This window comes from Ursus americanus, chromosome 23 (assembly GCF_024610735.1).
Source record: "Ursus americanus isolate L20-20 chromosome 23, mUrsAme1.1.p, whole genome shotgun sequence".
Taxonomy (NCBI): Eukaryota; Metazoa; Chordata; class Mammalia; order Carnivora; family Ursidae; genus Ursus; species Ursus americanus.
The window spans coordinates 10820719-10837248 of record NC_142149.1 but is presented as its reverse complement, the minus strand read 5'-3'; the positions used below and the strand labels follow the sequence as shown (position 1 = coordinate 10837248).

Here is a 16530-nt window from a genome sequence, read left to right as displayed (position 1 = left end):
CTGATATTATTTTTAACAGGTAAATACTGTATATTTTGTTTGGATGTATCCTAATGTCTATGAAAATTCTCAGTACTTAGAGGCCTTGCTGTATTCTTTCTGGTTACTGTTTTGTTTTCATCAATCTCATCTCCTTCCAAAAACCAACCGAAGCTGATCAGAATGTTAAAACCCAAATACAGGAGACAGCTAATTTTTTACAATTGTAAAATAACTAGAAATAGATGTGTTAAATATCAGAAAAAGATAACTATTGAAGTTAAGCACTAAATTTAGTTTTGCATCTCTTATAGTTCTAGAAAATAGGTAAACAAGGGAGAGGATATAATTCTCATTATTCATTTCATTAAAAATGTATGTTTCCTTAGAAAAGTCAAATATTTTCTCTGTCAGTAAATCTTAAAGAGATTTTTAAAAATTATTACCATTTAGTAGGCTTGGCAGGATACATATATTACATTTTGAGAACCAACATCACTTTAATCCTTTTAATAGGCTCAATGGAATAAAATAAAATAAAATATCTTGACTATAGCTTTACAATTATTCCAATTCATCCTTCAAATGAATATTTTTATCTGCCTTAAAAAAACACTATATAGCATTAACTATTCTTTTATTTTATTTAAGTTTTTATTTTAATTCCAGTTAATTAACATACAGTGTTATATCAGTTTCTGAAGTACAATATAATAATTCAACATTTCCATACATTACGCTGTGCTCTTTAAGGAGAACACTTGCAAGTCTCTTGTTAGTGGAAGTGGTAAAGTACAGAACTGTGAGGTAGATGAGATTTATCAACAGTTGCCCCACATTTTCGGTAGTGCTTGGTTTCTCCCAGAAGTGCTTGGTAGCAACACACTTTCTTCCCTTACCAATCACATCTCCATAGCAATTTATTGACACTAAGTCGCAAGCAATCAAAGAATGCAGTATGTCATATCTTCCATGCAGTCTTACATTTTAGGAAAAGGGACTTAAACACAGGTATCAGCCTTATTCAGGTTTGCAATCTTAATTTCAGAATTTATCAGCATTGACTAACTTCTAAATTTTACACCTGTTCCAACATTGGGCAAAGATTTTATTAATGGGCTACACGGTTAAGGCCAGTCACACAGTAGGTAATATTGCTTACCTTTACTAAAAACACAAAAAATCCAATTAAAGTGAAGAAAGGCATTGAAATCATGCATAAAATGAAACTGGGTTTTTCAAATTCAACTGATGATAGGAAGTTGAGTAAAAGTAATGAGATCTAGAAGAAAAACAGCCAGAGGCATTATAATTTTCTCAGTCATATATAATATTTTAAGCTATTTTCTATGAATGATCTGTTATCCTAGGAGACATTCTCATTTTCAATTTTCACCTTATATATAGCAATATTGTTAGGATTTCCTCTTTAGGAAGCATGATACTATCATTACAACTGAAACACAGGATTATAAAAAAGTCTGACATATATATATCTAAAAGATTTTGCACTATCTGACAAGGATGGAGAGCAACAATAAAAGAAGGGGATGTAGCATTATTTACTTTATCACCCAAATCCTCAAATGCTTTCAGCATCAGGGTATAATTAAGAATTAACTGACGATATGACTTGGGATTTAAAAGATAAAAGGGCAAAATAAATACTGAGGTGAGTATTTATAGCCATGTTCAAGCAACAGGAGAAATACAAGAATTATCCATTTTGATACTAATGTAGGAATACTGAAAGGATTGAAACACCCTCAGAGGAATGACTAAGTCATGGGGACAAAAGGCACAGCATTAGAAATAGAGTCAATGACATTGTAATAGCATTGTATGGTGACAGATGATAGCTACACTTACGGTGAGCATAGCATAATGTACAAACGTGTGGAATCACTATGTTGTACACCTGAAACTAATGGAACACTGTGTGTCAACTATGCTAAAAAAAAAAAAATCCTCAGAGAAAAATAATAGGGACAGCATAGCACTGCACATGCAGCAGCCCACCCATATTCCCACTGAGACTACTTTGATAGTTTCCTAAGCGGACTCCCTGGCTCCTGTTCTCCTTCCATTACAAATCCAGGGGACATTCTGAAGAATGGTTTGGTTTGGTTTCATTTCTTTTACATATTCCATTGAATGTAAGTCCTCTGATTGCAAAGACTGTTTTTTTCAAGCCAAGTGTCTGGCATGAAACAGAGAAATGCAATTAATATCAATGAATGAATATTGGGAAGGCATTGAGTAAGGAGGATTTATCCTTTTTATGTTTTTTATTCATCAACAATCAAAAAAGATACATATTAAGGGTCCAATTTATGCAAAACACTTTGTTAAGTGGCACTTCAGTTACTGTAGTTGTAAGAAAAGAGGAGAAAGAGAAGAGGATAGGAGCTCCTATTGAGTATCTATGGAGATTTACTGTTTACCAAGTACTTTGATGATAGTTAATGTGCTTTGAAAAACTCAATCCTAACCCTTTAGAGTACTATTGTTATTTCACATATTTTCTGAAGTTCAGATAACTGAAGTAACTTGCCCAATGACTTCTAGCTATTGTGTGCTAGATCAAGGACTCAAACTGGGGGACTATCTGACTCCAGAGCCCAAACTCTTAACCACTATACTTTTTGTTGTATGAGTCAACTGTCCATACATGAAGTCAATGTACAATATGGTGGGTGTCAAGATACATATGAAACAGATAACAGAACAAAAAAGCATATAAATAACATTCCCTCCACAAGCACAAGCAACATTTTCTGAAGGAAAAACACAAATGGAAATAATCTTAGGGTTCATTAGTTTATTTTATAGCCTTGTATCACAATCTTCTTGAAGATTTATTGCCCATACCATTTATAATGATGAAAGGTTTTGCTTTAACAAAACAAATAGCAATATATCTTAAGTTTTAGAAAACTGAAGTTAAATGTTCTGATTCTATAAATGCAATGAAATAACTTATCTTTGACCACCCTACCTCCTTCCTCCTCTTCCTTTTCTTTTCATTATCTTCTTGCACTAATTACCTCATCTATCTTGTCCCAAACATCAGGAAAATAAAAAAGAATCCTCCCATTAAATCTTCCCTCTGGCAAACAATAGCAACATTTTAAGGAGTTCTAAAACACTTCCTGTTTCTACTTCCCCCTTCTATATTTACTCCTCCATCTGCTGTAAACTAGATTCTACATTCACTGCTTTACAAAACTGCAGTTTTACAAGTTAGTGGTGGACTTCTATATGTAGGAATATGGAGGAAGAGATATCCCAAAAAAGACCTTACCCATACCATTTAAAACAAATGTCCTTCAAATAGTACACTGCTAGTCTCAGTAAAACAGTGAGGGAATTCTTTAAGGGCAAAAACAAAGTCTGAAACATGACTTGGACCATTAAGTAAACACTAAATCTGAGCAACCTGGGAACAAATGCCTATTCCAGTTCAGGGATAGACAGGCAAAGACTTAGGCCCTCCTTAAGGTCCTTCCCTCCAAGTACCTTCAATAGAATAAAAAGTAACCCTCTTTACAATATTCCTTGCAAATCCCATATGAAGGCATGATACTCTAAGATGGCTTATGCAATCCTACATGGGTTCTACACTATTCTTCTTGCAAAAGTAACTGAAAATTCTTTTAGGATGAAGAGATCCCCAATTTGAGATCTTGAGAGTTCCATACTTAAAGGTCAACTAAATAATATAATAAAAAAAATTTTTTTAAAAATAATAAAGGTCAACTAAAAATGTGCTCCCAGTTAAAAAAAAAAAAAAGAAAAGAAAAAGGAAAGAAAGCCAAATACACAAAGCAGCCAGCCACAATAAGGGTGAAACAGGAGGGAAAAAAACAAAAACGCAAAAAAAGACACATACACACGTATTAAAACTATCTGTAGACTATTAGAATTGTCAAATAGCAAGTACAAATATTATTTTCAATTAAATGTATAAGGAAATCAAACTTGGAATAAAGAACACAGGCAAGTCACGAAAGACCATGAGGAATAATTGGACATGTCTGAAAGAGAACCAAATAGAGTCTTAGAAAAAAAAATTATTATTAAAAAAAAAAAGTTGAAAGTTTTAAAAGTCAGCCAACCATCAGAAAAAGCTTAGAAAGAGCTGAATAAGAAATAGGTGAGTTGGACAGAAAGTCTGGAGCATTTCCCAGAGTGCAGCAAGGACAAGGACATAGAAAATTTGCAGAAAATGCTAAGAGATGTATAGGATAGACTGAGAACAACACTAATATTATCTCAGTAGAGTCCAGAGAGCAAAGAATAAATGTTTTATTTTTACTTTAGTAAGAGAGGTAATATTTGAAGAGATACTGGCTGAGAATTTCCCTGAACTGATAAAAGAATTTATAGATTCATGCAGCATAATTCACTTTAAAAAAAGATAAATTAAAAAAAATCCATACCTAGAAACACTGTAATGAAATTAAAGACGCTAAAGTCAAAGACCTTAAAAGCAGTCAAAGACGGATCTTCTACAAAGGCATGGCAAAAGAACTGACAGCAGACATCTCAATAGCAAAAATGTCAGCAAGAGGTTAAGTAAATTTATGAGATAAAAGAAGATAATTGTCAACCAAGAAATGCATATGTGGTAAAATTAACTTTTAAGAATGAGAGTGAAAAAATTATAATAAAAAAAATGGCCCTAGTGAGAGAGAGAAAAGACTAAGCTCGAAGTGTGAATGGTGAACAAAGAATGGTCAACAAAGTGTCTACGAATCTTTTTTAACTTCTTAAAATTAATAATAATAATAATAATAATAATAATAATAATGTTTATTTGTGAGATTTAGCAAAAGAAAGAACAAAACACTAGAGAACAGCATGTAAGTAGGGTGAGCAATTATTGATCATAAAGTCTCCAAACATGGTGTTGGAAGTAATTAGGATATTGGCTAACTTTAGGCTTTGTTAAATTTAATACGGGGGGAATAAGTCATGGACATCAGGGGCTGAACTGCATTCCCTTCAAAATTCATATGTTGAAGTTCTAAGCCTAGTAGAATATGACTGTATTTGGAGATGGGGTCTTTAAAGTGGTAATTAAGATTAAAGAGGTCTTAGAGGTTGTTCCTAATCCAATTTGACTATTGTCCTTATAAGAGGAGGAAATTTGGACACAGCCACACACAAAAGACCACATAAAGGCACTGAAAGATGATGGCCATCTACAAGCCAAGAAGAAGGCCTCAGAAAAACAACTCTGCAGACACCTGGATCTTGGACTTCTACCTACAGAATTATAAAAAATAAGTTTCTGTTGTTGAAGTCACCCAATTTGTGGTACTTTATTGTGGCATTTGCAGCAAACTAATGCAGAGTACCACCAAGGTAATAAAATCTGGTTTCTGACTTCCAAAACAGAAGAGTATAAAATGTAGAATAAAAGAGAATAAACGAATTTGAGTGAATCAAAAACCAAAAGCAAGAAAGACAGGAAGCCACATAATGCATATAAATATATAAAGCCATAAAATAAATATGACATAAAGCCATAAAGTAAATATATAAAAAAATAAAGCCATAAGTAAAATATAAAGTCATAAAGTAAAGTGATATAAACAAATTGAATTATATTAATAATCATACGAAATTCATTAAATTAAAAGCATGGATTGTCAGATTGAATTTAAAAACAACAACAAATAAAATCCAACTATATTCAGTTGACAATAGACACACATTGAAGCATAAGGGATACTGAAAGGGTGAAAGTTAACACATGCAAAAAGATTTACCAGGCAAATACTAAATAAAAGAGATGTGGTGTACTTTTATTAATATCTGATATATTGACTTTAGGACCAAAACCCATTATTAGAATAAATAGGGTCAGTACATAATGATTCCAGACCCGAATGCCCCAATGAAATACAGTCGACCCTCTAAAAACATGATTTTGAACTGTGCAGACCTGGAGAGAAAAGACTAAATTCTGGAAATGTATCTTTTCTTCCTTATGATTTTCACCTATAGTCTCAAAATATATAAAGCAAAAATTGATTAAATTAAAGGATGAAACTGACAAATCCACCTTTTATTGGGAAACATAAGGGAAAAAACCAAATAGATCAAGGACTAATTCCAATAGTTAAGGAGGCATTACCTTGTTAAGACATTTGACTATTGTAGCACAACCACTTATAAAGTTGACCCAAGAAATTATGATTAGGTATTGCAGGGAGGACCTAAGAAGCAATTTAGTAGTCTTTAGGATTTCTGCTGGCATGCTGAATTGTCCAACTGGTTGTATTTGTGACATTCCTGTCCACACTAAATCTAATCTTTGGATATTATCCACAAAGACCAGCCCCTGTGACTATAACAGCCCCAAAGAAGTAAGATGTTGGGTCTGTTTACCCCTAAACCCTCCATCCTGTCCCCATGATATACAGGAGAAAGGGAAATCCAGAAGAAAATGGAAGAATAAAAGGATACCTTGCTCCCTTTCTCACTACTGGTCCCCAAACTAAGGACATGTCTGAAATGGGATTGGGGACAGAGCTATCTATACACTGCTTATGAGATTAAAGTTATGATTTGGATGTGGCTGGCCTTTTTAGTTCTTAAGGTGAATCTTAACTGTTTTAATATCCAATATGGTCAGAAAGCTATGTTATCTTCTCAAAATGTCAACAAGACATATTATTAATCAAACATTTCCATGTTTGTTTGATTATGTAACTAGTCAATATGGCCACCTATCACACTTCTTTTTTTTTTTCTTTTTTTTTTTAATAAGTAGAATTATTCAGGAGGAAATTACACTGGGTGGAAAGGCCTGGGTTCAGGTATGATTCTTTTAAGTTTTTCCCACTCTGTAAAATGAGGGAACTGTCCCAAGTGATCTAGTCTTTGATGATAGATGAGCCATGCCAGGATTTCTACAGATATTTTGCTCCTCTCCAAAGAAACAGAGATATAAAAGAAAAATCTCAAAGAAGAGATGGAAAACAGGAGAAAGAAAATGAACAATAAAGTGTATACACTTAACTGTGCATTTTTTAAAAATAAGCTTTAAGAAAATTTAATATAAATGTGCATATTGCATAGACAGGTACTTACAATAAGAAAGCCAAGAGACCAAAAACCACTATTCTTTCTCCTGTTGCGAAAGATGAATGAAATCACGTATGTGAAGAATACAAGAGAGGCTGAACAACCAGCTATGCAAACCACCTGCGAACAATAAGGTCGACAGCAAGATGAGAGCTGGCTGGTCCCATGTGTGACAGGGAATGGAGAGATAATTAGCTTATAAGGGTGTGTAAGGTGATTTTCTTTTTTTTTTTTTTTTAAGATTTTATTTATTTATTTGACAGAGAGAGAGACAGCCAGTGAGAGAGGGAACACAGGCAGGGGGAGCAGGAGAGGAAGAAGCAGGCTCCCAGGGGATGAGCCTGACGTGGGGCTCGATCCCAGGACTCTGGGATCATGTCCTGAGCCAAAGGCAGACGCTTAACGACTGAGCCGCCCAGGTGCCCCTGTAAGGTGATTTTCTTACGTATGCCTTTTGTTAATAACACAGTGTTCATGAAAGTAGATTATTTGTTTTGATTCTATTATTATATTTGGCCTGGTGAAAAAAAATGATCACTTACAAGAGCAAACATGAGTCCCATTGAAAAGTTGAGTTCCAAAATCATGAAGTAGTTAATTAAATATATTGAAAAAAGAACCAAGCGGTATAATGGAATGTCCACCAGAGCCTGTCCAATCCAGTATGCTGAAGGACACAGGCCTGAAATCCATAACTGAGACTGAGTTTTTTGCTGATAAAGAAACAGAAGGGATACAGAAGGGTTTGAAACGTTAGGTAGAAAAGGTATTTCATTTATGCAAATATATTAATTTTTTATAAAATTGAGAAATAGCGTGTTGTAGTAGCAGTTAGGGTTTTTTTTTTTTTTTCATCTGTATTATTTTATATGGTGAATCTGAGCTTCAGTAACTTTCTCACCTAAGTTTAGGTAAACAGGCTTCGGCACAACTAAAATACTAATACTATCCCAAAGAAAACAGTGTCTCTGTGACTGGAAAATAGCATTCTCCTAAGTATCTGACACCCAATGTGGGAATGTATAGCCAATGGCTCAACAGGAAAGGTCTGACTTATTAGTAAAATTGATTTGCCCTTTGATGTAGAGAAACAAAAATGACTATCACATAATTTTTTAAAGGCCAATTTATAAAAGCATAGTTAAAGCTTTGGAAACATGGTATATCTTCTATTTGATGCTCTGTTAAAAAATACAAATTCCCTTTGAAATCATGAAATAACAACATGACGTCGAAACATAGCACATTTCACTTCTACAGTTGATTTAGTATGATTCCCTTTAAAGGTGAGGCAAGTTCGCTGTGTTGAATAGTTAACTTTCTGACCCCTTTGACATCAAGATTAGCCATTTAATAAAATCTATAATGAGATTACAGCAAATGACATAATTTATGTGTAAACATATTTTTCTTGAAGAGCTATCCTGAGTGCATAGAACAATAAAATTCTAACTACTAAAGTCAGATAAAATCATGTTTCTCCTCCTCCCTTCCCCTCTCCCTCTGTTCTCTCTCTCCCTTCCCCTCCCCCTCTTACTTTGCAATCCCTGACGCTGCTCATGCCCATGTAAGGAGAAATGCAGTTTGCAAGGACCAAGAGAAATAAGGGTCCATTCAAAGAACCAATGCCCACCATTAAGACATTCTGGAAGTTCAAAGCACATCTGTAAGCTGTCGAAATTGTTACATGTCATACAATCAAACATAGTTATATGTTCTTGAGAAATACTAGTGAAAAGTTCAGAATGGAAGCATATACCTAATTTAAGAAGCAAACAAAGAGAGAAGGAACCATACTTTGTTACCCCTAATAGCAGGTCCCATTCCCAGAACTGCATGATATCAAAAGAAAGTTTAAAAATCTGAATTTTATAGGCGTGTATTTAGAGAGCATGAGCAGGTTCTCTTTCACATTTGCATGTAGTAATTGTTAAATGAAGACACATACTATTTGGAGCACACTGATATTCTCGGAAGCTGCCATTTTTCAGTTCCCTGTTTCCCAGTAGATGAATTATAGATAACAGCCACTAAAACTCTAATAGTAATTGTCTTAAAGCTGTTCCTCTGTTCCTGTCCGTAGCTGCAAGCTATAATTAGAGGAGAACAAATCTGTCCTGCATAAATAATTTCTTGACTTCTAGAAACGTTTAAATTAATCTTTAAGGCATGGACGGGTCTTACTATAAATCTAAGTTGTTTTCCAGACAGGATAATTTATTACTATTATAACAATAGACCAAAAAGAAAAAAGAGTACAGAAATTGCCTTATTTCATATAAAAAAAAAATACCCCTGAAAGTACCAGGTAGACAAGAAGTATTTGTAGAATAAATGAAAAATGTATATGTCAGGCTCTGTTCTAGGTACTTAGGAAATTGATTTAATCCTCACAATAATCATATAATGTAGGTACAATTATATTCCCCATTTTACAGATGAAGACAGTGAAGCAAGGAATGGCTAAGAAACTTGCTAATAAATAGGAAATACATGAAATAGGATTCAAACCCAGGTGGTAGGCTATAGAGTTCTTGCCCTTTATCCCTTGCTAAATTGTCTCTTATACAAGTCAGTACCATATTTACAAAAGGCAATATGCTTCGTTCTGTTTTAATAAGTTCCGTAAAATTAAAAATTCCAAGAAGGGCATTGCTAACAATTCCCATAAGAACAGGAAAACAAGTCATTCTCTTGGTATTACATGCAACTGAAAATCTGTAATCCTTTAAAAACACACACACAAATATAAGTTCCAAATTATTAAAGTAGATATACTTATTGTATAATTTATAAATTACCAGGGTGGAATTAGGTTGAGGAGACTATTAATTTTTCTTTGACACTTCAGCCTTTTTGAATTGTTGTATTGCCGTAAGTGCATTATTTTGGTAATCCAAATGACTTATTCTATACATGAAACAGATGAACATTCACTAGCATGGAAAGATGTCAAAGATTTAGATCTTACGTGACAGAAAGAATTGTAGGACCCTTTGATACAATTCCAATTCAGAAAATATATTTTCAAATATAAGATGGTTCTATAAATAGTGAGTTTATGTTTTTATAAAGGAAAAGAGTGTAGAAGACATTTACCAAATTATTAACAGTTAGATGGAAAAATTAAGAAATAAAATTAGAGGGGTGCCTGGGTGGCTCAGTCAGTTAAGCGTCCGCCTTCCTCTCAGGTTATAATCTCAGGGTTGTGTGATCACCACCGCCCCAACGCCCCCCCCCCCCCCGCCTTGGGCTCCCTGCTCAGCAGGGGAGTCTGCTTCTCCCTCTTTCTCTGCCTTTCCCCCTGCTCATGCTCTCTCTAATAAATAAATAAATAAATAAATAAAATAAAAAGAAATGAGAGAATTTTACCCTCTATATTACATATTTTAGTATTGTTTCAATTTCTCTATTAAACATACATTGCTTTTTTCTGCTTTATTGAAGTATAATTGACAAACAAAATTGTAAGATACTTAAAATGTACATCATAATGATTTGACATACATATACATTGTGAAGGGATTTCTCCTATCTCGTTAACATATCCATCACCTCACATGTATATATTTGTATGTGTGTGTACACATGTGTGTATATATAAGAACGTTTATGTTCTACTTAGCAAATTTCAATTATACTATACAGTGTTATCAACTATAGCCTCCATAATACACATTAGGTCTTTAGATCTTATAGCTGAAAGCTCATACCTTTTTACCAGCCTAACACTATTTCCCCTACCCTCTAGTCCCTGGCAACCGCTTTTCTACTCTCTATTTCTAGGAGTTGGACTATTTTTTTCCCTACTTATAAGTGATACCATGCAGCATTTGCCTTTCTCTGTCTGGTTTATTTAACTTAGCATCATGTCCTCAAGATCTATCCACATTGTTGCAAAACATGCATTGCTTTGACAACAAATAAAATCACTAATAAAAGATGATCCCTTTAAGAGAAAACATGCTCTTTAAAGGATTACAATTTTATACCTTACCCAAAAAAGACTCAAGTTACACTGATATAGAACAGTTGAGTTGCTTTTTACTACTCTTACTTACTAATTGAATCCCTATTTCTCACCTGTATTATTGATGACCAACAGACCAGTAAGAGGAGCCTGTGAGGGTTGTTTCAGAGAAAGGAAATACATACTGGATGAAAGCTCCCAACAATGAGTGTAATTAGATACCACATCCACTATCTTCTTGAAAATGGTGGGGGTAAAAGGAATACCAAGTACCAGTAACCTAAGGAAAAGAAAATTAAAATGCAAGTCTAAAACATTTTCCCTCTATTTAAGTCACAGACATGCTATATAAATGCCAACCTATGGAAATTCAACATACAAATATGGCCTTCAGTTACATAAAGTGAAAATAAGACTAATCTGAAAACAGGCTCAAAATTTTCCATAAATCACTATCACTTTGCAAGATTGCCAAGGATAATAGAGCATCAAAAAGAGAAGGTAAGATCCAAGTGGGTTCCTCTGTGGGTGTGATGGTTGACAAGGACAACAGGAAAAATGGTTTGAAGATTTGACGGGATGCCAGGAGCCTCCAACAGCCTGCCTAGGTAGTTTTAAAGGGAAAGAAACCTGATTTCATACTGCCCTCAGACTTGTAATGTGCACAATTTCAAGTTAAATTTTAACTTTCATCAGCTGCTGTTTTGTATGTACTTTAACTTTCACGAAACTAGATGCCACATATAATGCACTATTTTCAGATCCTAAAATTCATTTTTCCAGCTGAAACAATGAGTAAAAGTCTTTCAAGTAATCTTTTTGTTTCTCTAATAAGGTTATGAGTCCAGTCTTTGCAATGACTACTTTCTCATCAGACCTCAGGCTCTACCTCCTTCTTCCTCACTCTCAGCCTCATATTTCATAGGGAAAAAATGAAGTCCATCAGACAGAAAGCCCTCCTGGTATTATCACCTCCCCCCCCAAAAAAAACCCCAGAAAACATCCTTTCAGTGTTCCTTTCTGTTGTAACAGATGCTGTTTTTGCTCCCTATCAAAGTCATTTCTCAATATAGCTCTGGATCCAGACCCTTGCCACCCTACCTGAGACCTTGCTCAATTTGCTCATCTTCCATTATTTCATCCTACTGACATATTCCCATCATGACTAAAGCATGTTCTAATGTCTCCCATTCATTAAAGAACAAAGAAAGGAAAAAGAAACTTCCTCCTAATTTCAATCTCCCTTCAGCTACTACTGCTCTTTCTACTCTCTCCATGGTCAAGCACCTCAAAAGAGTTGTCTATTTTCAGACCTTCTCTTCTTAAAACCTTTGATGATTCCCTTTTGCCAAACACAATTGATGCTTTCTGCTCTAAACTGGTGTTCTCCCCCTTTTATTTGCTTGGCTCTTCCAATCTTGGCTCAAATGTGACCATTTCAATGAGGCCAACACTAACCACCTTATTTAGAATTACAATGAACTCCTAACTCCCACCAGCCTTTCCCATCCCCTACTCTATTCTGCATAATCTATTATATAATTTATTTAGTTTTTATATTTGTTATTTGTTACCTTTTCCTCCCAACCAGAAGGTAAACACCACAGCACCTAAAACAATGTCTAGCACATAACAGGCTTCAATAAAGATTTGTGATATAATGAACAATTAACATATTTATTGGGTAATTATTTCATGGGTATTTTTCTCCCCCACAAGATGTAATTTGAAAGACCTTGTCAACTGTGCTCACTACTGTAGGATAACATTTACAGTCACTCCAAAAACTTTGTTAAATGGGTAAAGAAGTTAATAGACTTATTTTCTTCACATTTAAACTTTTTTTCATATATTGACTAGAGAGATTTAAAGTAGTCTGATACTTACAAGGACAAAAGTGCTTTCTTTTCACGCCTTAAGAAGCGAAGCCTTGCCATGGCACAGACCTGTTGGTTCCAGAAAGTTCCAGTACTAATGACCTTTCTCAATCCAGGAAGAGAACAAGGACCCTGTTGCATTTCAGACTCAGTTCTAGTATCTCTTGTCTCATTGACTTTCTCCTGTTTCCGAATGCCAAAATCTGCAACCATGTAATAAACCATTATAATGGGCTATGTTATTTGCCCTTTCTCTTTACGAACTTTAAAAATACACTAGAATATTTGAAACAGCACTTCTAACATGTTAAGCTACTGATATCTATAACTCATATTCAAAATCTGTCCTTCAAAAAACTATAATTCCAATGAGAGAGTAAATTAATTTTTGAGGATGGATTAGGCTTCTTGGGAAGCATTTATTCTTTCATACCAATAGCAGCAGCTCTTTACTAAGGCATTTTTGCAGAGCAAGGTTTGTGCAAAAACACAAATATAAATGTATGTAGCTGAGTTTCTCTTTTTTTTTAGATTCATTTTATTTACTCATTCGAGAGACAGAGAGCGCGTGTGCACGAGTGTGGGGAGGGACTGAAGGAGAGGATCTCAAGCAGACTCCATGCTGAGCGCAGAGCCTGACGCAGGGTTCAACCCCATTACCCCAAGATCACGACCTGAGCCAAAATCAAGAGTTAGATGCTTAACCCACTGAGCCACCCAGGTGCCCCTGTAGCTGAGTTTCTAAAAGGTCTCCTCTGTCATCTAGAACTCCTCCACAGGATTAGTTCATCACTGATGACTGACATCCCAATGACTATTTCCAGACACTGGTTTTAAGTAACAGAAAGTCTGCCTTTGGCTCAGGTTATGCTCTCAGGGTCCTGGGATCAAGTTCTGTGTTGGGCTCCCTGCTTAGTGGAGAGTCTGCTTGTCCCTCTCTTTCTGCCCACCCCCTCTGGCTCATGCTCTCTCTCTCTCTCTCGCACTCCCTCTCAAATAAGTAAATAAAATCTTAAAAAACACACACACAAATTAATCTCAAAAAATATTTTTTTCCTCTTACCCGAGGATTTCCTAAAACGGCAATCCCAAATGTTAGTTTTCTCTTCCGTCCACCACTTAATTTTTTAGTTATAACATCCTGGATGTTTTGTATGTCCAATTCCATCATAACTCTTTTTACATATTGAAAAAAAATCTACATAATACAAAATATTTTCATCAGTTCTTCTAATAATTAGGAGAAATCTATTTTAAAAGAACTTCATCAGTTAAGCTTTATTTATTAAAAATAAAATAATAAACAAAAATATGGTCAAGAGCAAAGTAAATTATTTTCAAAGGCATTAGTTCTAATATGTTCACCTACCTCTTCTTCCACTTCCTCCGACTGAATCCCTTTTATTTTAGCAAATAGCCTGAGGTTTTCTCTCACAGTAAGAAAGTCAAATTGAATATTGAATTGTGGACAAAATCTAATGTTCCTTCTCATTTCTTCCACATTAGTTATTTCAGAGAGTTGAGTATTATAAATAGTGACTGATCCTGTAAATGGAAATTTTAAAGTATTCAATACCAGGATAGTAACTCTAGGAAGAGTGGTAAGATAGGATATTAGTTGAAGAAACTTCACATTTCATAATTGCATAATTAATACATTGAGAAATTCAGATTATTCTTAACATAAATATCAGGGTCCACATCAACGCAAAGTAGACACGGAATAACAATAGCAGAGTGGAGATAAAGCTTTCTCATGAATTTATATAAATATGAAATAAATATTTCCTATTCTAAATTCCTCAACTGTGTAAAAAGCTTGCTTTAGTGAAGGGTTTTTGTTTTACACAATCTGATTGAGGAACCTGCTTTATCAGCCAACTTGCTTCTAAAATGATTTTCTTACCTTCCATAGAACCACACAACCCACTCAGAATGTTTAGCAGTGTCAATTACCAGCTTGGCTGTGTCCCAGTATTGCAGTGACCTGTCCCCCATATATGTCAAGAAATATGCTTGTTTTAGAATAAAATGTGAAAATTAGACTTTGGATTATTTTCAGATGGAATGGACATTACAAAAGTTTTTAAGAGTCAAAAGTATCTCAGAGCTTCATTTATTGGTATTCTAGTATGTCCCCTTTAAAATTATATATTTAATTGTGTCTATTTATGAAAAACAAAACCTTAATTTCTCTGGAGAAATTGGATCAAGACTGAGAATATAAACTTTTACCTTCCTCCTTACCCAAATCCTTCAAATGTCAAAGAATATATTGATTCAATGTTAAAGAACAGAGCAAAGGCTACCAGGAGTAAAGCAGAGTGAGCAGAGTATTTGCTCCCTGGGCCAAGGAAAGCAGTGTGACTGAAGAAACAGTCTCCCAGACGCTCGCAGAGCTGAGACAGAAGGGCCAGGGACAGAGGCAAAGGGGTATGTATTCCATATTTGGAGGGAGGGAGAATGGTTTAAGGAGAAGATGGTAAAGTTTCCCCTGGCACTGGTCAATCCTCTATTTTGTATCACAAAAGTTTGGGCATGGTCTCTGGACGGGTCTGTGGGACCCAGGACATGTCACAGGCATTTTTCTATATGAGTGGTTAGGACTTGATAATTTTTTTCTTGAATATTTGAAACATTATCTAACTCCATGGAGAAACAATAGGGTTCCATTAGTGCCCTAGAAAATTCAAGAGATTCTCTGAAGATAGACAACACGTGGAATTATATTGTCAGAGAATCAAAAACAAGACAAACCACAGCCCAAAACAGGTGATGAGAAGTCCTATAAAAGTAAGAACAGTTCCAGTGATACTGCAAGCTCAGTTTGACAAATCCAAGTCAAAGATTATGAATCAGCATATGCAGTACAATCCTATTTTAAAAAATGTTATATATGTGGGGCGCCTGGGTGGCACAGCAGTTAAGCGTCTGCCTTCAGCTCAGGGCGTGATCCCGGCGTTACGGGATCGAGCCCCACATCAGGCTCCGCCGCTATGAGCCTGCTTCTTCCTCTCCCACTCCCCCTGCTTGTGTTCCCTCTCTCGCTGGCTGTCTCTATCTCTGTCGAATAAGTAAACAAAATCTTTAAAAAAAAATGTTATATATGTGTAAATATATTATCGATGACTATCCCTCAGAGTAGAAATGTGGGCTTTTTAAATTTTTTATTTTTATCTAGACTCATTCTCTAATTTGCTACTATGGAGGTCTGTATCTTCAGGAAACAAAAGAAAAATATTTTAATTAAAAACATCAGAACAATGAAGTCTTTCTCTTTACCTTGCAAAGCTTCTACTTTTTCAGATTTTCCATTATATTCTTTTGTAACATTTCTGATTCTGAAAAAAAAAAAAAGATTAAGCAACTTTGAGGTAAGTACTTTTTCTAATAACACAGATTATGTTAACCACCAATACTACAGTTTGTGATTGATCCTGAACCTCACCAGGTAGGGTGTCACCCTCATAACGGGATCCAAGGAGAGCAGTGGTAAAAGCTCACACCACCCGCAAAGAGATTTGCACAGACCTGCTCATACCTTTATCAAACTTGGCATTTCGCATATTCCAGCTGTTTCTCTCAGTTGGCAAATGAAGGGAGAGC

General features: G+C 35.0%; 1 protein-coding gene across 1 annotated transcript in view; it reads right to left on the bottom strand.

The window, feature by feature from the left end:
* The window catches only part of LOC123803172 (ATP-binding cassette sub-family A member 10-like), a 60981-nt gene that overhangs the window by 17055 nt on the left and 27396 nt on the right, over nucleotides 1-16530 (bottom strand). The window contains 10 exon segments of the mRNA XM_087854719.1: nucleotides 1142-1261; nucleotides 7084-7197; nucleotides 7620-7790; nucleotides 8615-8722; nucleotides 9666-9854; nucleotides 11153-11327; nucleotides 12935-13158; nucleotides 13988-14122; nucleotides 14294-14469; nucleotides 16207-16265. Coding sequence (XP_087710845.1) covers nucleotides 1142-1261; nucleotides 7084-7197; nucleotides 7620-7790; nucleotides 8615-8722; nucleotides 9666-9854; nucleotides 11153-11327; nucleotides 12935-13158; nucleotides 13988-14122; nucleotides 14294-14469; nucleotides 16207-16265 — 1471 coding nt within the window.